The sequence below is a fragment of the Mobula birostris genome, chromosome 4 (genome assembly GCF_030028105.1).
Source record: "Mobula birostris isolate sMobBir1 chromosome 4, sMobBir1.hap1, whole genome shotgun sequence".
In the NCBI taxonomy this organism is placed as follows: domain Eukaryota; kingdom Metazoa; phylum Chordata; class Chondrichthyes; order Myliobatiformes; family Myliobatidae; genus Mobula; species Mobula birostris.
Genome location: NC_092373.1, coordinates 408,442 through 435,000, shown reverse-complemented (window position 1 = coordinate 435,000; position 26,559 = coordinate 408,442). Strand labels below are relative to the sequence as shown.

Sequence of the window (26,559 nt, the reverse complement as noted above, 5' to 3'; positions counted from 1 at the left end):
GCCAATGAACTGGCCTCAACTGTTTCCTGTGGCAGAGAATTCCACAGATTCACCACTCTCTGTGTGAAGAAGTTTTTCCTCATCTCAGTCCTAAAAGGCTTCCCCCTTATCCTCAAACTGTGACCCCTCGTTCTGGACTTCCCCAACATCGGGAACAATCTTCCTGCATCTAGTCTGTCCAATCCCTTTAGGATTTTATACGTTTCAATCAGATCCCCCCTCAATCTTCTAAATTCCAACGAGTACAAGCCTAGTTCATCCAGTCTTTCTTCATATGAAAGTCCTGCCATCCCAGGAATCAATCTGGTGAACCTTCTTTGTACTCCCTCTATGGCAAGGATGTCTTTCCTCAGATTAGGGGACCAAAACTGCACACAATACTCCAGGTGTGGTCTCACCAAGGCCTTGTACAACTGCAGTAGTACCTCCCTGCTCCTGTACTCGAATCCTCTTGCTATAAATGCCAGCATACCATTTGCCTTTTTCACCGCCTGCTGTACCTGCATGCCCACTTTCAATGACTGGTGTATAATGACACCCAGGTATCATTGCACCTCCCCTTTTCCTAATCGGCCACCATTCAGATAATAATCTGTTTTCCTATTTTTGCCACCAAAGTGGATAACTTCACATTTATCCACATTAAATTGCATCTGCCATGAATTTGCCCACTCACCCAACCTATCCAAGTCACCCTGCATCCTCTTGGCATCTTCCTCACAGCTAACACTGCCGCTCAGCTTCGTGTCATCCGCAAACTTGGAGATGCTGCATTTAATTCCCTCATCCAAGTCATTAATATATATTGTAAACAACTGGGGTCCCAGCACTGAGCCTTGCGGTACCCCACTAGTCACTGCCTGCCATTCTGAAAAGGTCCCGTTTATTCCCACTCTTTGCTTCCTGTCTGCTAACCAATTCTCTATCCACATCAATACCTTACCCACAATACCGTGTGCTTTAAGTTTGCACACCAATCTCCTGTGTGGGACCTTGTCAAAAGCCTTTTGAAAATCCAAATATACCGCATCCACTGGTTCTCCCCTATCCACTCTACTAAATTCTATGAGATTCGTCAGACATGATTTTCCTTTCACAAATCCATGCTGACTTTGTCCGATGATTTCACCGCTTTCCAAATGTGCTGTTATCACATCTTTGATAACTGACTCCAGCAGTTTCCCCACCACCGATGTTAGGCTAACCGGTCTATAATTCCCCGGTTTTTCTCTCCCTCCTTTTTTAAAAAGTGGGGTTACATTAGCCACCCTCCAATCCTCAGGAACTAGTCCAGAATCTAACGAGTTTTGAAAAATTATCACTAATGCATCCACTATCACTTGGGCTACTTCCTTAAGCACTCTGGGATGCAGACCATCTGGCCCTGGGGATTTATCTGCTTTTAATCCCTTCAATTTACCTAACACCACTTCCCTACTAACATGTAATTTGCTCAGTTCCTCCATCTCACTGGACCCTCTGTCCCTACTATTTCTGGAAGATTATTTATGTCCTCCTTAGTGAAGACAGAACCAAAGTAATTATTCAATTGGTCTGCCATGTCCTTGCTCCCCATAATCCTTATTCTTCGTTACCAAGCCTATTTTGCATTTCATGTGGGGGCTGGTGACCAATTCTGCAGGAAGTGTTACTCAATGGCCTGCAATATGAGGTTCAAAATCTGCAAAGTTTCAAGGAGGGGGATATTTGAGTCAGAGTTTTATTATCTACCAGGACACTGCTTCAGGAGGCAGTCACATCCATTGGATAAAATAACTCAAATTAGGCCTGTGAGACAAGAGGGTGTGACTGCAAGTGAGGCAAGTTGGGGGCATCCAAGAGGTAGTTCTGAAGGGGTCTGAGTGATGATGTTGCCTGACGGGTCTAAGGTTCTTGCTCCCTGTATATATGACAGTAATGGCTGTAAGAAGGTGAGCAACTAAACTGTGGCCCCGTGGTTCAGGGAGGGGGAAATGAAGAGAAATGTAAAACATAGAAACATAGAAAATAGGTGCAGGAGTAGGCCATTCGGCCCTTCGAGCCTGCACCGCCATTTATTATGATCATGGCTGATCATCCAACTCAGAACCCCGCCCCAGCCTTCCCTCCATACCCCCTGACCCCCGTAGCTACAAGGGCCATATCTAACTCCCTCTTAAATATAGCGATGAACTGGCCTCAACTGTTTCCTGTGGCAGAGAATTCCACAGATTCACCACTCTCTGTGTGAAGAAGTTTTTCCTCATCTCAGTCCTAAAAGGCTTCCCCTTTATCCTCAAACTGTGACCCCTCGTTCTGGACTTCCCCAACATCGGGAACAATCTTCCTGCATCTAGCCTGTGGAATTGGGATTGTATTGCAGCGAATAACGTTTAAAGAGGATATCAAATGTTTCTTAAGATACAAAAAGTGTAAAAGAAAGGCAAGATTCAATATCGGACTGCTGGAAAGTGAAGCTGGATAGCTAGTAAACTGGGACAAGGAAATACTCCAAATTAGGCCTCACCAATGTCTCATACAACGTCAACATAACAACCCATTGCCTATACTCAATACTGTTATTTATGAGGCCAATGTGTCAAATTCTTTATGATCCTATCTACCTGTGCCACCACTTTCAATGAATTATCAATCTCTATTCCCAGATGCCTTTGTTATACCACACTGCTCAGTGCCCTAACATTCACTGTATAAGACCTACCCTGGTTGGTCCTATAGAAGTGCAACACCTTGCACTTGTCTGCTTTAAATTCCAGCTGCCATTTCTCAGCTCATTTTTCCAGCTGGTCCAAACCCTGCTGCAAGCTTTCTTCCTCGCTGTCACGACTCACCCAGTCTTGATGTCATCTGCAAATTTGCTGATCCAGTTAACCACATCATCATCCAGATCACTGATACAGATGACAAACTATAATGGACACACCACTGATTCCTGTGATACTCAACTAGTCACAGATCCCGGTCGGGGAGGGAACCATTTGCTACTACACACTGGCTTCTCCCACAAATCCAATTTATGACCTCATCTTGAATGCTGAGTGACCAATCTCCCATGCAGGATCATGTCAAATGCTTTGGTAAGGTCCATGTAGACAACATCCACTACTTTAGGCCAGTCCTGACAAAGGGTTTCAGCCGAAATGTTGACTGTTTGTTTCTACGGATGCTGCCCGATGTGCTGAGTTCCTCCAGTGTTTTTGCGTGTTGCTTTGACCCCAGCATCTGCTGAATATTTTGTGTTTACGATCCACTACTTTGCCTCAAAGTAGAGATAGCCCAGGAAATTATAGTCCAGGGAGTCTTACTTCAGTGGTTGGTAAGTTGATGCAAAAGATCCTGAGAGGCAGGATTTATGAACATCTGAAGAGGCATAATATGATTAGGAATAGTCAGCATAGCTTTGTCAAAGGCAGGTCATGCCTTATGAACCTGAATGAATGTTTTGAGGATGTGACTAAGCACATTGATATAGTGTATATGAATTTTAGCAAGGCATTTGATAAGGTACCCCATGCAAGGCTTATTGTGAAAGTAAGGAGGCATAGGATCCAAGGGGATCTTGCTTTGTGGATCCAGAACTGTCTTACCCACAGATGACAAAGAGTGGTTGTAGATGTGTCATATTCTGCATGGAGGCTGGTGACCAGTGGTGTGCCTCAGGGATCTGTTCTGGGACCCCTACTCTTTGTGATTTTTATAAATGACCTGGATGAGGAAGTGGAGGGATGGGTTAGTAAATTTACTGATGAGACAAAGGTTGGGGGTGTTGTGGATAGTGTGGAGGGCTGTCAGAGGTTACAACGGGACATTGATAGGATGCAAAACTGGGCTGAGAAGTGGCAGATGGAGTTCAACCCAGATAAGTGTGAGGTGGTTCATTCTGGTAGGTCACATATGATGGCAGAATATAGTATTAATGTTAAGACTCTTGGCAGTGTGGAGGATCAGAGGGATCTTGGGGTCCGAGTCCATAGGACACTCAAAGCAGCTGCGCAGGTTGACTCTGTGGTGTACAGTATTGGTCTTCATCAACCGTGGGATTGCGTTCAGGAGCTGAGAGGTAATGTTGCAGCTATGTAGGACCCTGGTCAGACCCCACTTGGAGTACTGTGCTCAATTCTGGTTGCCTCACTACAGGAAGGACGTGGAAACCATAGAAAGGGTGCAGAAGAGATTTACAAGGATGTTGCCTGGACTGGGGAGCATGCCTTAAGGTTGAGTGAACTCGGTCTTTTCTCCTTTGAGCAACAGAGGATGAGAGGTGACCTGATAGAGGTGTACAAGATAATGAGAGACATTGATCGTGTGTATAATCAGAGGCTTTTCCCCAGGGCTGAAATGGTTAGCATGAGAGGGTATAGCTTTAAGGTGCTTGGAAGCAGGTACAGAGGCGATGTCAGGGGTAAATTTTTTACGCAGAGAGTGGTGAGTGTGTAGAATGGGCTGCCAGTGGCAGTTGTGGAGGCGGAAACGATCGGGTCTTTTAAGAGACTCCTGGATGGCTACATGGAGCTTAGAAGAATTGAAGGCTATGGGTAAGGCCTAGGTAGTTCTAAGGTAAGGATATGTTCGGCACCGCTTTGTGGGCCGAAGGGCCTGTATTGTGCTGTATGTTTTCTATTCTAAGGACTCCCAAGTGGCTTTGCAGTTCAGATTTTCTCCCCATTTAGATAATAGCCTACACATTATTCACCACCATTTGGCTAAAGAAATTTCTTCACATCTGTGCTTTGAAAGGGTGCTCCTCTATCCTGAGGCTGTGACCTCTTGTCCTAGACTTTCCACACCTACTCTGTTTAGGCCTTCAACATTCAAAAGGTTTCAATGAGATCCCCCCCTCATCCTTCTGAAGTCTAGTGAGTACAGACCCAGAGCCATCAAACCTTCCTCTTATTTTAACCGTTTCATTCTTGGAATCATCTTTGTGAACCTCCTCTGGACCCTCTCCAATGCCAGCACATCTTTTCTAAGATGAGGGGCCCAAAACTGTTCATAGTACTCAAGGTGAGGCCTCACCAGTACCATATAAAGTCTCAGCGTCACATCCTTGCACTTGTATTCTAGACCTCTTGAAATGAATGCTAACATGGTATTTGCCTGCCTCACCACCTACTCAGCCTGCAAGTTAACCTTATGGGTGTTGTGCACAAGGACTCCCAAGTGCCTCTGCATCTCAGATTCCTGGATTTTCTCCCCATTTCGAAAACAGTCTGCACATTTATTTCTACTACCAAAGTGCATGACTGTACATTTTTCAACATTGTATTTCATTTGCCACTTTTTTGCCCGCTCTGCTAATCTGTCTAAGCCCTTCTGCATCCTACCTGTTCCCTCAACACTACCTGCCCCTCCAGCAATCTTCTTATCATCTGCAAATTTGGCAACAAGCCCATTTACTCCATCATCTAAATCACTGACATACAGCATAAAACGAAGCTGTCCCAACACAGACCCCTGTGGAACACCACTAGTCGCTGGCTGCCAACGAGCATAAGATCCTTTTATTCCTCCTCGCTGCCTCCAACCAATCAGCCAATGCTCTAATCATGTCAGTAACTTTCCTGTAATACCATGGGCTCTTAACTTGGTAAGCAGCCTCATGTATGGCACCTTGTCAAAGGACTTCTGAAAGTCCACATATACAACATCTACTGCATCCCTTTTATCTATCCTATGTGTAATCTTCTCAAAGAATTCCAACAGGTTCGTTTGGCAAGATTTTCCCTTAAAGAAACCATGCTGACTTTGTCGTATCTTGTCCTGTGTGACCAAGTACTTGTTGTTATGTAGTTAAGCAGCCTCAGGTGTGGCACCTTATCAAATGCCTTCTGAAAATGCAAGTAAATGACATCCACTGCCTATTGATTGTACACCCTGCTCGTTACTGCCTCAAGGAACACATTTGTCAGACAAGATTTCCCTTCACAGAAACTATGCAGACATTGATTTATTTTATCATTAGTCTCCAAGTGCTGTCAAAACCTCATCCTTAATAATAGACACCAACACTTTCCCAACCACTGAGGTTAGGCTAACTAGCCTATAATTTCCTCCCTTCTTAAGGAGTGGAGTGATATTTGCAATTTTCCAGTCCTTCGGAACCATGCCAGAATCAAGTACTTCTTGAAAGTTCATGACCAATGCATTCGTTATCTCTTCAGCAACCTCTCTCAGGACTCTAGGATGCAGTCCATCTGGTCTAGGTGATTTATCCACCTTAAGACCTTTCAGTTTGCCAAGCACTTTTTGCTTTGTAATCGCAGTGGGACTCACTCTGCTCCCTGATACTCACAGACCTCTGGCACACTGCCAGTGTCTTCCACAGTGAGAACTGAGGCAAAGTATACAGTAAGTTCATCTGCCATTTCTTTGTCCCTCATTTCTACCTCACCAGCATCATTTTCCAGTGGTCCAGTATCAATTCTCACCTCCCTTTTACTCTTTATATAAGAGCCATCAGGTAATGTTAAAGCTATATAAGACCTTAGTTGGACCCCACTTGGAGTACTGTGTTCAGTTTTGGTCACCTCACTACAGGAAGGATGTAGATACCGTAGAGAGAATGCAGAGGAGATTAACAATGCTGTTGCCTGAATTGAAGAGCATACCTTATGAGATTAGGTTGAGTGAACTTGGCCTTTTCTTCTTGTAGCAACAAAGGATGAGAGGTGATCTGATAGAGGTGTATAAGATGATGAGAGACATTGAATGTGTGGCTAGCCAGAGGCTTTTTTTGCAGAACTGAAATAGCCAACATGAGGAGGCATAGTTTTAAGGTGCTTGAAGTAGTACCAGAGGAACGTCAGAGGTAAGTTTTTTTACATAGGGAGTGGTGGGTGTGTGGAATGCATTGCTAGCAACGGTATAGAAGTGGATACAATAGAGTCTTTTAAGAGACTCTCAGATATAGAAACATAGAAACATAAAAAATAGGTGCAGGAGTAGGCCATTCGGCCCTTCGAGCCTGCACCGCCATTTATTATGATCATGGCTGATCATCCAACTCAGAACCCTGCACCAGCCTTCCCTCCATACCCCCTGATGCCCGTAGCCACAAGGGCCATATCTAACTCCCTCTTAAATATAGCCAATGAACTGGCCTCAACTGTTTCCTGTGGCAGAGAATTCCACAGATTCACCACTCTCTGTGTGAAGAAGTTTTTCCTAATCTCGGTCCTAAAAGGCTTCCCCTTTATCCTCAAACTGTGACCCCTCGTTCTGGACTTCCCCAACATGGGGAACAATCTTCCTGCATCTAGCCTGTCCAATCCCTTTAGGATTTTATACGTTTCAATCAGATCCCCCCTCAATCTTCTAATATGTACATGGAGCATAGAAAAACAGAGGGCTATGCAGTAGGGAAATTCGAGGCATTTCCAGAGTAAGATTACTTGGGTGGCACAACGTTGTGGGCTGGAGGGCCTGACATTGCTGTAGATTTCTATGTTTCTATGTTATTGTGCTGTAGATTTCTATGATTCTATGAATAAAACTTTTAGTATCCTGCTTTATATTATCAGCTAGTTTGCCCTCATATTTCATATTTTCCCTTCTTGTAGCTTTTATAGTTGTCTTTTGATGGATTTTAAAAGTTTCCCAAACATCCAACTTCCCACTCACTTTTGCTACATTATATGCCCTTTCCTTGGCTTTTATGCAGTCCTTAACTTCTCTTGTCAGCTGTGGTTGCCTTGTCCTGCCATTTGAGAACAACTACTTCTGTGGGACATATCTATCCTGCATCTTTTGAACTATTCTCAGAAACTTCAGCCATCTCTGCTCTTTCGTCATCCCTACACATATCCTCCTCCCATCCACCTGAGTGAGCTCCTCTCTCATGCCTCTGTAATTCCATTTATTCTATTGCAATACTGACTTATGCTTCTCGCTCTCAAATTGCAATATGAATTCAATCATATTGCGATCACTGCCTCCTCAGAATTCCCTTACATTAAGCTCCCAAGTTAGATCTGCATTATTTCACAACACTCAATCTAAGATAACCTTTCCCTGAGTAGGCTTAAGCACAAGCTGCTCTAAAAAGCCATTTTGTAGACACTCAACAAATTCTCGCTCTTGCGATCCGATACCAGCCTGATTTCCCAATCCCCTTGCAGACGATGCTGAGGATGTTCTACGAGTCTGTGGTGGCCAGTGCTATCAGGTTTGCTGTTGTGTGCTGGGGCAGCAGGCTGAGGGTAGCAGACACCAACAGAATCAACAAACTTATTCGTAAGGCCAGTGATGTTGTGGGGATGGAACTGGACTCTCTGACGGTGGTGTCTGAAAAGAGGATGCTGTCTAAGTTGCATGCCATCTTGGTCAATGTCTCCCATCCACTACATAATGTACTGGGTGGGCACAGGAGTACATTCAGCCAGAGACTCATTCCTTCAAGATGCAGTACAGAGCGTCATAGGAAGTCATTCCTGCCTGTGGCCATCAAACTTTACAACTCCTCCCTTGGAGGGTCAGACACCCTGTGCCGATAGGCTGGTCCTGGACTTATTTCATAATTTACTGGCATATTTTACATATTACTATTTAACTATTTATGTTTCTATTACTATTTATTATTTATGGTTGAACTGTAACGAAAACCAATTTCCCGCTGGGATCAATAAAGTATGACTATGACTATTGAAGTCCCTTATTACAACTGTGAGATTATCCTTATTACATGCCTTTTCCGACTCCCTTTGCAATCCCAACCCCACATCTTGGCTACTATTTGAAGGCCTTTAAATGAATCCAATAATTTTTTTTACCCTTGTAGTTTCTTAGCTCCACCCACTATGATTCAACATTCTGTGACCCTATAGCACCTTTTTCTAAGGATGCAATTCTATCTTTTACCAACAGAGCCATACTACCGCCTATGCCATCCTGCCTATCCTTTCAATGCCAAGTATCTCCTTTGATGTTAATCTCCCAACTATTGCCTTCTTTCAGTCACGACTCAGTGATGCCCACAATGTTATACTGACCAATTTCTAGTTGTGCCACAAGTTCGTCCACCTTATTCCGAATGTTACACACACTTAAATACAGCACTTTCAGTCGTGCATTCTTTGCTTTACATTCCTTACATTCATGTTACACCCTTCCTCTGCTGTTAAATCTGTTGGCTCATCCTCAGCTCTGTCATACTGGTTCCCATCACCCTTCCATATTAGTTTAAACCACTCCAACAGCTCTACTAAACCTACATGCATGAATGTTGGTACCCCTCAAATTCAAGTGCAATCTGCCCGTTTTGTACAGGTCACACCTGCCCCAGAGGAGGTCCCAGTTATCCAGAAATCTGAATCCCTACCTTCTGCTCCAATTCTTCAGCCACGCATTTATCTACACCTCATGTAGTTGAGAGGGTGAGTAGTTTCAAGTTCTTCGGAATACACATCACTGAAGATCTCACCTGGACTGTACATACTGGCTATGTGGTGAAAAAAAGCTCAACAGCGCCTATTTCACCTCAGACGGCTGAAGAAGTTCGGCACGAGTCCCCACACCATCAGGATTTTCTACAGGGGCACCATTGAGAGCATCCTGACTAGCTGCATCATTGCCTGATACGGGAACTGTACTACCCTCAAATGCAGGAAGTGGTACAGACAGCCCAGCACATCTGTGGATGTGAACTTAACTCTATTCAAGACATTTACAGCAGTAGGTGCATAAAAAGGGCATGGAGGATCATTAGGGACTCCAGCTACCCTAACCACACACTGCTACCGTCTGGCAAACAGTACTGCAGCATTAAGGCAGGACCAGCAGGCTCCAGGGCAGCTTCTTGCACCAGGCCATCAGATTTATCAATACACATTGATCTAAATGCCTGTCTGACCGTACATTGATCTGATTGTATATCTGACTGTATATTGATCTGATTCGGTATCTGACTGTACATGTATGTATACAAACCAAGTATGTATACAATTTTGGTGAACACAGCAGGCCAGGCAACATCTATAGGAAGAGATACAGTTGACGTTTTGGGCCGAGACCCTTTGTCAGGACTAACTGAAAGAAGAGATAGTAAGAGATTTGAAAGTGGGAGGGGAGATCTGAAATGATAGGAGAAGACGAGGGGGAGGGATGAAGCTAAGAGCTGGAAAGTTGATTGGCAAAAGGGATACGAGGCTGGAGAAGGGAGAGGATCATGGGACGGGAGGCCTCGGGAGAAAGAAAGGGGAATGAGGGGGTAAAGACCCAGAGGATGGGCAAGGAGTTATAGTGAGAGGGATAGAGGGAGGAAAAAAAAGAGAGGAAAAAAGAGGAAAGAAAGAAAATAAATAAGGGATGGGGTATGAAGGGGAGGTGGGGCATTAACGGAAGTTAGAGAAGTCAATGTTCATGCCATCAGGTTGGAGGCTACCCAGACGGAATATAAGGTGTTGTTCCTCCAACCTGACGAAGGGTCTCGGCCCAAAATGTCAACTGTACCTCTTCCTATAGATACTGCCTGGCCTGCTGCATTCACCAGCATTTTTTGTGTGTGTTGCTTGAATTTCCAGCATCTGCAGATTTCCTTGTGCATACAATTTTAGTGTTTGGGCAATATCCTCCCATATTTCCCTGCTTTATTGTTTGTACATTGCGACAGAGAGGCAAGATAAAGATTTTTACTCCCTTGGATGTAAGAAATAAAATAAATACAAATACAAATTCTATTCCTATCCTTACTGTCACGCGGCACAGGCAGCAATCCCATGATTACTATCTTTGAGGTCCTGCTTCTCATCTTCCTTCCTAACTCCCTATATTCTGTTTTCAGGACCCCTTTTTCTACCTCTGTTGTTGGTGTCAATATATACCATGACTTCTGGCTGCTCACCCTCCCTTTTCCAGGATATTGTGGACACATTCAGCAGCATCATGGACCTTGGCACCCGGGAGGCAAACTACCATCCGTGTTTCTTTTTTGCATCCACAGAATCACTTATCTGTCCCCCTAACTATAGAGTCCCCGATTACTGCTGCCATCCCCTTCAGTTCCCCACCCTTCTGAGCTACAGGGCCAGTGGTACAGCAGCTGGTGCTTCCCTCAGGTAGGTTATCCCCCGCAACAGTACTCAAAATGGAGTACATATTGTTGAAGGGGACAGCCACAGGGTTGCTCTCCATTATCTGATGTTCCCCCTTCTCTCTTCTGACAGTCATCCATTTATGTTTCCTGTAGCCTTGGGGTGACTACCTCCCTGTAGATTCTGTCTATCACTGTTTTACTTTCCTTAATAAGCTTAAGGTCATTAAGCTGCAGCTCCAGTTCCTTAACATGGTCTCTAAGGAGCTGCATCTCGATGCAACTGGTGCAGATGTGGCCATCAGGGAGGCTGGTAGTCCCCAGAAATCCCATATCTGACACACAGAACAGAACACTGGCCCTGTAGACATACCCCCATTCTCTCAAGAGTTAAATAACAAATAAGAAATAAGGAATGAATATACCTCCCTACCTTGCCTCCGCCTGATCTCACCAAAGCCCTGTTGAGGCAAAGCCTTGCCATTCTGACTCAGGTCACTCCGACGATGACTGCTCTGTTAGACAGTACTCTTCTTTTTTGGAGACTGGCTTCTTAAAGCTCTTCACTGGACTTGCACGGGAACACTTCCACTGCATCTGCGGCATACTCTCTAATCAGTTCTGGTCCACTGCACAACAGCAGGGAGTCTGCGGAAGGACTTAAACAGATTAGGAGAATCAGCAAAGAAATGGCAAATGGAATATAATATAGAGAAGTGTATGTTCATGCACTTTGGTAGATGGAGAAAAGGTGTAGACTATTTTCTAAAGTGGAAGAAAATTCAGAAATCAGAGTGGAAAGGGACTTGTGATTCCTCATGCAGGATTCCCTAAAGGTTAATTTGCAGATTGAGTTAGTGATGAGGAAGACAAATGTAATATTGACATTCATTTCGAAGGGATTAAAAATAAAAGCAAGGATTTGATGTTGAAGCTTTACAAGGCACTGGTCAGGCCACACTTGTAGTATTGTGAGTCGTTTTGGGCCCCTTATAAGACCATAAGATATAGGAGCAGAATTAGGCCATTTGGACCATGACTGCTCTGCCATTTTATCATGACTGATCCAATTTTCCTCTCAGCCCCAGTCTCCTGTCTTCTCCCCGTACCCCTGCATGCCCTGACCAAGAATTTATCAACTTCTGCCTTAAATATACATAAAGACTTCGCCTCCACAGTTGCCTGTTGCAATGAATTCCACCTATTCACCACACCAAAGAAATTCCTCCTCATCTCTGTTCTAAGAGGACCAGAGCCATCAGACACTCTTTATATAACAAGCCAATCAATTGTAGGAACATTTTTCTGAACCTCCTTCGAACCTTATCCAATTTCAGCACATACTTTCTAAGATAAGGGGCTCAAAACTGCTCACAATACTCCAAGTGAAGACTCTCAGTGATTTATAAAGTCTCAACATTACATACTTGCTTTTAATTCTAGTCCTCGTGAAATGAATGCTAAGATTGCATTTGCCTTCCTCACCACAGACCCAAGCTGCAAATTAACCTTTAGGGAATCCTGCACTAAGACTCCCAAGTCCCTTTGCACATCAGTATTTTGTATTTTGTCTCAATTTAGAAAATAGTCAACCTTTTCTTCTACCAAAGTGCATGACCATACATTTTTCGACACTATATTGTATTTGCCACTTCTTTACCCATTCTCCTAATCTGTCTTTCTGAAGCCTCACTACTTCCTCAAAACCACCTGCCCCTCCACCTATCTTCATATCATTTGCAAACTTTGCAACAAAGCCGTAAATTCCATCATCCAAATCACTGACATTTAACATAAAAAGAATATGTACCAATGCGGACCCCTGTGGAATACCAAACAACAGGAATTCTGCAGATGCTGGAAACTCAAGCAACACACACAAAAGTTGCTGGTGAACGCAGCAGGCCAGGCAGCATCCCCAGGAAGAGGTGCAGTCAACGTTTCAGGACGAAGGGTCTCAACCTGAAACATCGAAAATAGTGTGTTCCCTGTGTGTTCCCTGTGGAACACCACTAGTCACCAGCAGCCAACCAGAAAAGGCGCTCTTTAGTCCCACTGCTTGCATCCTGCCAATCAGCCACTGCTTTATCCATGCTAGAAGAAAAGAGTACTGGCATTGGAAAAGAGGTTCACAGCATGATTCTGGGAATTAAACGGTTAACATACAGTACAAGGGGTCTGGGTTTGTACTCACTGGAGTTTAAAAGAATGAGGGAAGGTCTCATTGAATATTAAAAGGTCTAGATAGAGTGGATGTGAAGAGGATGTTTCCTATAATGTGGGTGTCTAAGACCAGAAGGCACAGCCTCAGAATAGAGGGATGTCCATTTAGAACAGAGATGAGAAGAATTTTATGTAGCCAGATGGTGGTGAATCTTTGGAATTCATTGCCACAGATGCTGTGAAGGCCAAGGCATTTGGTATGTTCTTGTTTAGTCAGTGTGTCAAAGGTTATGGGGAAAAGACAGGAGAATGGGGTTGAGAGGGATAACAAGTCAGCCATGATGGAATGGTGGAGCATATTTGATGGGCCAAATGCCCTAATTTTGTTTTTCTGATTTATGAACTTATGATTTTCATGTTAAAGACCCTTTGTGAGACATTTATAGAACATAGAATATTGCAGCACGGTACAGACCTTTGGCCCACAATGTTGTGCCAACCTAACAAAGTTCTGACAAAGAAACCCTAGTCTGGGACACTGCAGTCCACCTGAAGCATATTTTCTATATATTGTATAAACTTCATATCCATGCTGTTATGCAATCTGTAAATTGCTTATTATATTTTACTTTATAAAACTCCCTTTGCAGGTCCATACACACAAGATCACCATCACTATCCTTAACAATGTTTATCTAAAGACTATTAATTTAACACATTTCCTTTCAACTAATTTACTATGTTAACAACTATTAGCTTATGGTTTTCTAAAACTCAGTATGCTTACCTTCTAACATTATGCCTAATTGACCCACCTCAACCAGTGATTAGCTTGTGGTTTTAAGAAGTGGGTTTGATTGGATTGATTCCTTGAACTAATTTATCCACCTCTCCCTGTAGGGTCCTTTATGATGGATTCACATTGATGCTCAGTGGAAATTCACTGCTGTTCCCAGTACAGAGACTGACAGACAATGATGCTGCAGTTCTGGTTTGTCTCCTTCATCAAAACTCCTTTATCACAGGTATTAAACATGGACGCAGAACATTGAACAGTCCAAGAACAGGCCCTTTGGCCTAGCATGTCTGTTCCTAACTAATTTAATTGGTAATTAATTGTGTTTGACTACACGCTGCTGCAACATTCATGGATTCGGGGCCTTGGACTATATATTTTGTGTGTGACTGTATTTTACTGATATCTTATATGTGCTATATGTATTTTGTGCTGTGTACAACTATTGTACTGTGTTTTGAACCCTGGCTATGGAGAAACGTTGGTTTGTTTGGCTGTATTCATGGGTATTCATGTATGGTTGAATGACAATTCAACTTGAACTTGAAATTGAAATGCATAACTGAGCTAATCCCTTCTGTCTACACAATATTCATATTCCTGCATTCTCAGCACATTCACGTGCCTATCAAGAGCTTTTTAAACACCTCTGTCGTATCTACCTCTACCATCTCCCATGGCAGCGCATTCCAGGCACCCTCCATTTTGCATAAAAAGAACTTGCCCCACATAAACCCTTTGAGCTTTCTCCCTGTCATCTTAAATGCATGAGCTCTCATTTTAAATGTTTTCGCTGAGGAGAAATGACATAGGCTGTCTACCCATGCCTCTCATTATCTCATAAACCTCTATTGGGTCTCCCCTCAGCCTCTGCCACTCCAAAGAAAACAACGCAAGTTTGTACATCCTCTCCTTATACCACATGCCCTTTCACCCAGGCAGCACCCTCTCCAAACCCCGGCAGACTTCCTATAAAGATCAGAAGCTACTGCAAATCTGAAACAAAAACAGAAAAAAAAAAATGAGCTGAATCATTCAGCCATGTAGCATCTAAAGAAGGAGAAGCTGGATGAATGTTTCAGGGCAGAACTGGAAATGTTAAAGTGGTTGAATTTGATATTGAGCCAAAGATTTACCACCCTCTGGATATGACATTTTCCTTGTTTTAGCCCTGAATAGTCAGTTCCTTATTTTGAGTTTGTGTCCAAAGGTTCGTGGCAGTCCAGCATTCCCACATCTCTTCCCTCAATCCCCGTGAGAATTATCTCACGTTTCATTCCTCAAAACCCAAGGTTATAGAGGTTTAATCTGCTTAATGTCTCCTCTTACAATATAGTATCTCCTGCAAGATCCATACTTATCCTTAACTTGAAGTCCAATTTGTGTCTGTATTCTGACATTGAACAAAATGCTTTTCAGCTAAAAATTACTTACATTGGAAATGGGCAGAGGGATTGGACTGGAATTAATTTATTTACATTATTTAGTATGTTCATGGGTGAGCTGTGAGATTCTGATTTTGCAAGAGTAAGAGGAAGGTTTTACAATATTGACTTTGGATTCTTCAGGTCTTGATTTAAGATTCAACAATTTATCGAACTGTGGAGCGGAATCAATTGCAAAATTGCTTCTGGTAAGCAAATAAAAACATAGAATCATAGAGACATAGAAAACCTACAGCACAATACAGGCCCTTTGGTCCACAATGCTGTGCCGAACATGTACTTACTTTAAAAATTACCTCGGGTTACCCATATCCCTCTATTTTTCTAAGCTCCATGTACCTTTCTAGGAGTCTCTTAAAAGACCCTATTGTATCTGCCTCCACCACTCTCTCCGGCCGCCCATTCCACACACTCGCTAATCTCTGTGTTTTTAAAAAAAAATTTACCCCTGACATCTCCTCTGTACCTACTCCCCAGCACCTTAAAACTGTGCCCTCTCGTGTTAGCCATTTCAGCCCTGGGAGAAAGCCTCTGACTATCCACACGATCAATGCCTCTCATCATCTTATACACCTCTATCAGGTCACCTCTCATCCTCCGTCCCTCCAAGGAAAAAAGGCCAAGTTCACTCAACCCTTTCTCGTAAGGCTTGCTCCCCAATCCAGGAAACATCCTTGTAAATTTCCTATGCACCCTTTCTATAGTTTCCACATCCTTCCTGTATTATGGAACGTTAGCTAAGGAATTGGTTGTGTTTTGATGCAGAGGTTGGGGTGCATGTGAAACTGTCGGGTTAGATTTTATTGCTGTGGTAACAACTCAGCATCAAGACAGTTGAATGGCTGTGAAAGAAAAGCAAAAGTGTAGCAATGCAAGAAGTCCAAAATAAAAATAGAAACACTTAGAAGATCAGGAAGCAACTATGGAAAGAGAAACAGTTAATGTTTGAGGTCTGAGAACTGAGAAAGAGAGAAAACAAGTTAGTTTCAGAAGGTGGAGGAGCCTCCCTTTGAATGTACTGTACGTGTGGAGATGTCTGTAAGGAGATAACTCTCACCTGGATTCAAGAATCAAGATAATTTAAAGTCATTTTGGTGCACAGTCCTGCCGAAGGCTTTCAGCGTAAACGTCGACATTACTTTTTTCCATAGATGCTGCCTGGCCTGCTGAGTTCCTCCAGCATTTGTGTATGTTGTCCAGTATACAAGTGTAAGGGAGAACAAAATAATTACACAATAAGATAAAGGATACAAGAATAATAAAAAAAACACAATAACTATAAATGCATGAAGTAGCTAATATACATAGATTAATTATATGTCTATAAAGTAATACCGGGCACAGAAGTTTCTGTACAGAAGATGATTTTGACAGGAAATGATAAAGTAGTTGTAGTGGGAGGTGCTGAGTGGATTAGTGGATGGAAGTGGTGATCAGCTTTACTGCTTGGTAAAAGTAACTGTTTTTGATTGTGGTAGTCCTGAGCGAGATGGCGCTAGTGAACCATGGCGACATTCTGCAAGCTACGTACAATACTCTTTTGCACTAATATACCCCTTTTGAATTACTTTCACTGTAATGTGCCATATGTAATTTCCCTTTAAGCAATATACTTTTAAGTTGACTTAATGTACTACAGATTTTTTTTAAGATCTTCAGAAGTACTCAGTGGACTTAATTCTCAAGCAACCAGGTATAGCACCTTTAAAGGGATGAAAGTTTATTGCCATGGCCAGAAGCGAGGCAAGAGGGTTGGACTCAAGGCAGGCTGAAATGCGCAGAGGGATGAGATCACCTCAACCCAATATCTTGTTTGCAAATAAGCAGCCACTGGAGAACAAAGTGCAAGAGGGCAAGATTACTGTATCGGATGGAAATCAGAGATTGTTATGTTCCAAACAACAGGAATTCTGCAGATGCTGGAAATTCAAGCAACACACATCAAAGTTGCTGGTGAACACAGCAGGCCAGGCAGCATCTGTAGGAAGAGGTGCAGTCGACGTTTCAGGCCGAGACCCTTCGTCAGGACTAACTGAAGGAAGAGTAAGTAAGGGATTTGAAAGTTGGAGGGGGAGGGGGAGATCCAAAATGATAGGAGAAGACAGGAGGGGGAGGGATAGAGCCAAGAGCTGGACAGGTGATAGGCAAAAGGGGATACGAGAGGATCATGGGACAGGAGGTCCGGGAAGAAAGACAAGGAGGGGGGTGGGGGACCCAGAGGATGGGCAAGAGGTATATTCAGAGGGACAGAGGGAGAAAAAGGAGAGTGAGAGAAAGAATGTGTGCATAAAAATAAGTAACAGATGGGGTACGAGGGGGAGGTGGGGCCTTAGTGGAAGTTAGAGAAGTCGATGTTCATGCCATCAGGTTGGAGGCTACCCAGACGGAATATAAGGTGTTGTTCCTCCAACCTGAGTGTGGCTTCATCTTTACAGTAGAGGAGGCCGTGGATAGACATGTCAGAATGGGAATGGGATGTGGAATTAAAATGTGTGGCCACTGGGAGATCCTGCTTTCTCTGGCGGACAGAGCGTAGATGTTCAGCAAAGCGGTCTCTCAGTCTGCGTCGGGTCTTGCCAATATATATAAAAGGTCACATCGGGAGCACCGGACGCAGTATATCACCCCAGTCGACTCACAGGTGAAGTGTTGCCTCACCTAGAAGGACTGTTTGGGGCCCTGAATGGTGGTAAGGGAGGAAGTGTAAGAGCATGTGTAGCACTTGTTCCGCTTACACGGATAAGTGCCAGGAGGGAGATCAGTGGGGAGGGATGGGGGGGACGAATGGACAAGGGAGTTGCGTAGGGAGCGATCCCTGCGGAATGCAGAGAGAGGGGGGGAAGGAAAGATGTGCTTAGTGGTGGGATCCCGTTGGAGGTGGCGGAAGTTACGGAGAATAATATGTTGGACCCGGAGGCTGGTGGGGTGGTAGGTGAGGACCAGGGGAACCCTATTCCTAGTGGGGTGGCGGGAGGATGGAGTGAGAGCAGATGTACGTGAAATGGGGGAGATGCATTTAAGAGCAGAGTTGATAGTGGAGGAAGGGAAGCCCCTTTCTTTAAAAAAGGAAGACATCTTCCTCGTCCTAGAATGAAAAGCCTCATCCTGAGAGCAGATGCGGCAGAGATGGAGGAATTGCGAGAAGGGGATGGCGTTTTTACAAGAGACAGGGTGAGAAGAGGAATAGTCCAGATAGCTGTGAGAGTCAGTAGGCTTATAGTAGACATCAGTGGATAAGCTGTCTCCAGAGACAGAGACAGAAAGATCTAGAAAGGGGAGGGAGGTGTCGGAAATGGACCAGGTAAACTTGAGGGCAGGGTGAAAGTTGGAGGCAAAGTTAATAAAGTCAACAAGTTCTGCATGCGTGCAGGAAGCAGCGCCAATGCAGTCGTCGATGTAGCGAAGGAAAAGTGGGGGACAGATACCAGAATAGGCACGGAACATAGATTGTTCCACAAACCCAACAAAAAGGCAGGCATAGCTAGGACCCACACAGGTGCCCATAGCTACACCTTTAGGTTGGAGGAAGTGGGAGGAGAAATTCCCAAAGGAGAAGGGGAAGGAAAGCCGAAGGAGAAATTATTAAGAGTAAGGACTAATTCCGCTAGACGGAGCAGAGTGGTCCTAACCTTATTATTAAACCCGCCGATAAGGGGTGTGCTGTTGTAGTCTGGCGTACTGACCTCTACCTTGCCGAGGCACAGCGACAACTCGCGGATACCTCCTCTTATTTACCCCTCGATCGTGACCCCACTAAGGAGCACCAGGCCATTGTCTCCCACACCATCACCGACTTTATTCGCTCAGGGGATCTCCCATCCACTGCTACCAACCTTATAGTTCCCACACCCCGCACTTCCCGTTTCTACCTCCTACCCAAGATCCACAAACCTGCCTGTCCTGGCCGACCTATTGTCTCAGCTTGCTCCTGCCCCACCGAACTCGTTTCTGCATACCTCGACACGGTTTTATCACCCCTTGTTCAATCCTTTCCGATCTATGTTCGTGACACTTCTCACACTCTTAAACTTTTCGATGATTTTAAGTTCCCTGGCCCCCACCGCTTTATTTTCACCATGGATGTCCAGTCCTTATATACTTCCATCCTCCATCAGGATGGTCTCAAAGCTCTATGCTTCTTTTTGGATTCCAGACCTAATCAGTTCCCCTCTACCACCACTCTGCTCCGTCTAGCGGAATTAGTCCTTACTCTTAATAATTTCTCCTTTGGCTCCTCCCACTTCCTCCAAACTAAAGGTGTAGCTGTGGGCACCTGTATGGGTCCTAGCTATGCCTGCCTTTTTGTTGGGTTTGTGGAACAATCTATGTTTCGTGCCTATTCTGGTATCTACCCCCACTTTTCCTTCGCTACATCGACGACTGCATTGGCACTGCTTCCTGCACGCATGCAGAACTCGTTGACTTTATTAACTTTGCCTCCAACTTTCACCCTGCCCTCGAGTTTACCTGGTCCATTTCCGACACCTCCCTCCCCTTTCTAGATCTTTCTGTCTCTGTCTCTGGAGACAGCTTACCCACTGATGTCTACTATAAACCTACTGACTCTCACAGCTATCTGGACTATTCCTCTTCTCACCCTGTCTCTTGCAAAAATGCCATCCCCTTCTCGCAATTCCTCCATCTCTGCCGCATCTGCTCTCAGGATGAGGCTTTTCATTCTAGGACGAGGAAGATGTCTTCCTTTTTTAAAGAAAGGGGCTTCCCTTCCTCCACGATCAACTCTGCTCTTAAACGCATCTCCCCCATTTCACGTACATCTGCTCTCACTCCATCCTCCCGCCACCCCACTAGGAATAGGGTTCCCCTGGTCCTCACCTACCACCCCACCAGCCTCCGGGTCCAACATATTATTCTCCGTAACTTCCGCCACCTCCAACGGGATCCCACCACTAAGCACATCTTTCCCTCCCCTCCCCCCTGCATTCCGCAGGGATCGCTCCCTACGCAACTCCCTTGTCCATTCGTACCCCCCATCCCTCCCCACTGATCTCCCTCCTGGCACTTATCCGTGTAAGCGGAACAAGTGCTACACATGCCCTTACACTTCCTCCCTTACCACCATTCAGGGCCCCGAACAGTCCTTCCAGGTGAGGCAACACTTCGGTGAGTCCTTCCAGGTGAGTCGACTGGGGTGATATACTGCGAACAGTCCTTCCAGGTGAGTCGACTGGGGTGATATACTGCGTCCGGTGCTCCCGATGTGGCCTTTTATATATTGGCAAGACCCGATGCAGACTGAGGGACCGCTTTACTGAACATCTACGCTCTGTCCGCCAGAGAAAGCAGGATCTCCCAGTGGCCACACATGTTAATTCCACATCCCATTCCCATTCTGACATGTCTATCCACGGCCTCCTCTACTGTAAAGGTGAAGCCACACTCAGGTTGGAGGAACAACACCTTATATTCCGTCTGGGTAGCCTCCAACCTGATGGCATGAACATCGACTTCTCTAACTTCCGCTAAGGCCCCACCTCCTCCTCGTACCCCATCTGTTACTTATTTTTATACACACATTCTTTCTCTCACTCTCCTTTTTCTCCCTTTGTCCCTCTGAATATACCTCTTGCCCATCCTCTGGGTCCCCCAACCCCCTCCTTGTCTTTCTTCCCGGACCTCCTGTCCCATGATCCTCTTGTATCCCCTTTTGCCTATCACCTGTCCAGCTCTTGGCTCTATCCCTCCCCCTCCTGTCTTCTCCTATCATTTTGGATCTCCCCCTCCCCCTCCAACTTTCAAATCCCTTACTCACTCTTCCTTCAGTTAGTCCTGACGAAGGGTCTCGGCCTGAAACATCGACTGCACCTCTTCCTACAGATGCTGCCTGGCCTGCTGCATTCACCAGCAACTTTGATATGTGTTGATTGTTATGTTCCATGTGTAATTGAGACATGACTCGCTCAAAGAATTGTCAACAATTTTGGGCCCCGTATCTCAGAAAGGATGTGTTGTCATTGGAGAGAATCCAAAAAAGGTTCACGAGAATGATTCTGGAAATGAAGGGGTTAACATCTGAGGAATGTTTGGCAGTTTTGGGCCTGTACTCACTGGAATTTAAAAGAATAAACCTACCGAATGTTTAAAGGACTAGCTTGGGTGGATGTGGAAAAGATGTGTTGTTAAAAAAAGTAGTAACTTATAACAATGATTAGTGAGGCACAGAGAGATCTGTATTTACTGTCAAGTACCTTTATTGTTTAACCTAACTAGTACGTGAATTCATACACTAAATACCTTGTGTGCACACAACTAAGTATCCCTGACTCTCCTGAATAGTCAAAGAATAGCAAAGGTACAGGTATTACCTGGGCAAAGGAGTTTACACTGGCCAGGTGTTCCTTGTTGTCCCGATTCACTCGCCACGTGTTTCACACAGGGTTGCTCACGCTTGTATCTCTGATGGTTATTCTTTGAAGTTACCACTACTAGCACACAAAGCATCCACTTATATATCCATTCCCTATCAACTCAGATATTGCATTCCAGTGTTGTTGGCCACAGGTCATGTGTCTGTCCTTCAACACCTTGTTATTGGCTTTGCTCCAAGCCAGCATCAATTTATTGCCATCTTCTGAGGCGGGCATCAACCCCACATTCACAAACCTGCATGTTATAGCCAACCAAAGAATGCCTCACAAATAACTTCTTATTTGGAAATGATCTCCAGTCCGACAGATTACCTTAAGAATCATTGAGTCTTCTTCAAAACATTGATCCCGCCCAGCATGTCAAGCTCACAAAATGGAGAATAGTGTCTTCACAAAATGGCATCCTCCATGCCCAAGCATGTGGCAAGAACAAAGACAATTAGTCTGTCTGCTTCCACTGTCCTTGATCCATTCGAATTCATTGACTTGTAGATTGTCATTCTTTCTGGCCAACAGATGTTTCCTTTGGTGGGGGTATCCAGAACTAGAGGACACAGCCTCAAAATTGAGGGGCGACCTTTTAAACATAGAAAACCTACAGCACAATACAGGCCCTTCGGCCCACAAAGCTGTGCCGAACATGGCCCTACCTTAGAACTATCTGGGCTTTACCCATAGCCCTCGATATATCTAAGCTCCATGTAGCCATCCAGGAGTCTCTTAAAAGACCCAATCGTTTCCGCCTCCATCACCGCCGCCAGCAGCCCATTCCACGCACTCACCACTCTCTGCGTAAAAAAAACTTACCCCTGACATCTCCTCTGTACCTACTCCTCAGCACCTTAAAACTATGCCCTCTCGTGCTAGTCATTTCAGCCCTGGGGAAAAGCCTCTGGCTATCCAACGATCAATGCCTCTCATTATCTTGTACACCTCTATCAAGTCACCCCTCATCCTCTGTCGCTCCCAGGATAAAAGGCTGAGTTCACTGAACCTATTCTCATAAGGCATGCTCCCCAATCCAGGCAACATCCTTGTAAATCTCCTCTGCACCCTTTCTATGGTTCCGATGACCCTCCTGTAGTGAGGTGACCAGAAATGAGCATAGTACTCCAAGTGGGGTCTGACCAGGGTCCTATGTAGCTGCAACATTACCTCTTGACACTTAAACTCAATTCCATGATTGATGAAGGCCAGTGCACCATGTGCCTTCTTAACCACAGAGTCAACCTGCATAGCAGCTTTGACTGTCCTATGGACTCAGACCCCAAGATCCTTCTGATCCTCCACACTGCCAAGAGTCTTACCATCAATACTATATTCTGTCATCGTATCTGACCTACCAAAATGAACCACCTCACACTTATCTGGGTTGAACTCCATCTGTCACTTCTCAGCCCAGTTTTGCATCCTATCATTGTCCCGCTGTAACCTCTGACAGCCCTCCACACTATCCACAACACACCCAACCTTTGTGTCATCAGCAAATTTACTAACCCATCCCTCCATTTCCTCATCCAGGTATTTATAAAAGTCACAAAGAGTAGGGAGCCCAGAACAGATCCCTGAGGCACACCACTGGTCACTGACCTCCATGCAGAATATGACCTGTCTACAACCACTCTTTGCCTCTGTGGCTAAGCCAGTTCTGGATCCACAAAGCAATGTCCCCTTGGATCCTATGCCTCTTTACTTTCTCAATAAGCCTTGCATGGGGTACCTTATCAAATGCTTTGCTAAAATCCATATACACTATATCTACAGCTCTACCTTCATCAATGTGCTTAGTCACATCCTCAAAAAAATTCATTCAGGCTCATGAGGCACAACCTGCCTTTGACAAAGCCATGCCGATTGTTCCTAATCATATTATGCCTCTCCAAATGTTCATAAATCCTGCCTTTCAGGATCCTCTCCATCAACTTACCAACCACTGAAGTAAGACTCACTGCCTATAATTTCCTGGGTTATCCCTACTCCCTTTCTTGAATAAGGGTAAAATATCTGCAACTCTCCAATTCTCCGGAACCTCTCCCGTCCTCATTGATGATGCAAAGACCATTGCCAGAGGCTCAGCAATCTCCTCCCCCGCTTCCCACAGTAACCTGGACTACATCCCGTCTGGTCCCAGTGACTTATCCAACTTGATGCTTTCCAAAAGCTCCAGCACATCCTCTTTCTTAATATCTACATTCTCAAGCTTTTCAGTCCACTGCAAGTCATCCCTACAGTCGCCAAGATTTTTTTCCATAGTGAATACTGAAGCAAAGTATTGATTAAGTACCTCTGCTATTTCCTCTGGTTCCATACACACATTTCCATTGTCACACTTGATTGGTCCTATTCTCTCACATCTTATCCTCTTGCTCTTCACATACTTGTAGAATGCCTTGGGGTTGTCCTTAATCCTGTCTGCCAAGGCCTTCTCTTGGCCCCTTCTGGCTCTCCTAATTTCATTCTTAAGCTCCTTCTTGCTAGCCTTATAATCTTCTAGATTCATATCATTACCTAGTTTTTTTGAACCTTTCGTAAGCTCTTCTTTTCTTCTTGACTTGATTTACAACAGCCTTTGTGCACCACGGATCTTGTACCCTACCATCTTTTCCATGTCTCATTGGAACGTACCTACTCAGAACCCCACGCAAATACCCCCTGAACATTTGCCACATTTCTTCGGTATGTTTCCCCGAGAACATCTGTTTCCAATTTATGCTTTCAAGTTCCTGCCTGATAGCTTCATATTTCCCCTTACTCCAGTTAAATGTTTCCCTAACTTGTCCGTTCCTATCCCTCTCCAATGCTATGGTAAAGGAGATGGAATTGTTATCACTATCTCCAAAATGCACTCCTACTAAGAGACCTAACACCTGACCAGGTTAATTTCCCAATACCAGATCAAGTACAGTCTCTCCTCTTGTAGTCTTATCTACATATTGTGTTAAGAAACTTTACTGAACACACTTAACAAACTCCACCCCATCTAAACCCCTCACTCTAGGGAGATGCCAATCAATATTTGGGAAATTAAAATCTCCCACCACAACAACCCTTTTATTCTTATACCTTTCCGGAATCAGTCTCCCTATCTGCTCCTTGACGTTCCTGTTACTATTGTGTGGTCTATAAAAAACACCCAGTAGAGTTATTGACCCCTTCCTATTCCTAACTTCCACTCACAGAGACTCCGTAGACAACAGAAGTAAGGGGGGATTTTTTAAGCCAGAAAGTAGTAAATCTGTGGAGGCCAAGTCCATGCGTATATTTAAGATGGAAGTTGAGCATTTCCTGATCAGTCAGAGCATCAAAGGATAAGGCAAGAAGGCAGGGTATGGAGTTAAGTGGTGTCTGTGGTCAGCCATGATGGAATGGTGGAGCAGACTTGATGGGCTGGAACGTCCAATTCTGCTCCTATGTCTTAATGCCAGAAATGGTGATCAGACTGAAAGACTTCTTGATTCACAGGATGGATGGAGCTGCTGATTGGAAAAAACAGAAAGAGATGTGTGTTTCATGGCAGATGAACTTAGTAGGAACTTTGTATCAGTCACTGTGCAAGACACTAGCAGTGTGCCAGAGGTCCATGCAGCAGGACTTTGACAAATTGGAAGAATGGGCAAAGAAGTGGCAGATGATTTAGTCTGTGGTAAAGAAGGCAAATGCAACATTGGTATTTATTTTAAGGGGAATAGACAATAAAAACAGGGAGATAATGATGAGCCTTTATAAGACACTAGTCAGGCTGCACTTGAAGTATTGTCAGCAATTTTGGTCCCCATATCTCAAAGGATGTGTTGTCAGTGGAGAGAGTCCAGAGGAGGTTCATGAGGATGACTCCTGGAATGAAGGGGTTAACATATGAGAAGCATTTAGCAGCTTTGGGCCTGTACTCACTGGAATTTAGAAGAATGTGGGGGGATCTCATTGATGTTTCCTCTGGTGGGGGTATCCGGAACGAGGGGGCACCGCCTCAAAACTGAGGAGCAACCTTTTAGCAGCGGACCAATCAATTTGCAGAGAGAGAGCTTTGCACAGGTCAGGGAGAAGTGTTTAAAAGAGGAGTATTTTGCGGGGCTAAGCAGATTCGTTGCAGACCAATCGATTTGAAATTCATTAGCAGGAGCAACTAAAAGTAAAGCAGAGCAGCCATTCTGTTAGTGGACCAGTATAGGCATGGGAACGAGGTTCAGCGAAAAGGCACAGATAAGTATCAGGTAAAGCTTTTGTAGTGGTTGAATAAAAAGTCACTAAATTACAGCTAATTAAATAAAGTAAGGATGATGCAGGATCAGGTGATGTGCTGGAGCTGCATGATGTGGGAGCTGGTGGACCCCATTGTGGTTCCTGGTGATCACATCTGCAGCAAGTGTTGGCTGCTCGAGGAACTCGGGCTCAAAGTTGATGACATGGACTCTGTGCTTCAAACATTGCAGCACATCAGGGAGGGTGAGAGTTAACTGGAATCTCTGTTTCAGGAGGTAGTCACACCTATTAGATTAGCTACCTCAAATTCGGTCTCTGGTCAGCGACAAGAGGGTGTAACTGTGAGTGAGGTGGGTAGTGCAATCCAAGAGAGAGTGCCAGAGGAGCCTCAGCCCTTTAGCTTGTACAACAGGTCTGAGATTCTTGCTCCCTGTGTGGACAACAGTGGGGCTGTAGGAAGGATGAGCAACCTTACTGTGGCACCGTAGTTCAGGGAGCAATTCAAGAGCGGGGGAAAGAAGAGATATGTAGTGGTAATTG

General features: G+C 44.6%; 1 protein-coding gene across 7 annotated transcripts in view; it reads left to right on the top strand.

The window, feature by feature from the left end:
- lrrc34 (leucine rich repeat containing 34) overlaps positions 1 to 26,559 on the top strand; it is a 107,777-nt gene that overhangs the window by 3,291 nt on the left and 77,927 nt on the right. For 6 of the 7 annotated variants that reach the window (XM_072254833.1, XM_072254838.1, XM_072254835.1 and 3 more), the window contains exons 3-4: positions 14,090 to 14,214; positions 15,554 to 15,618. In XM_072254833.1, the coding sequence (XP_072110934.1) occupies positions 14,090 to 14,214; positions 15,554 to 15,618 (190 nt within the window). Of the gene's footprint in view, positions 1 to 14,089; positions 14,215 to 15,553; positions 15,619 to 20,518; positions 20,569 to 26,559 lie in introns of those variants that run through there. The other variant, XM_072254839.1, reaches the window with a different exon arrangement.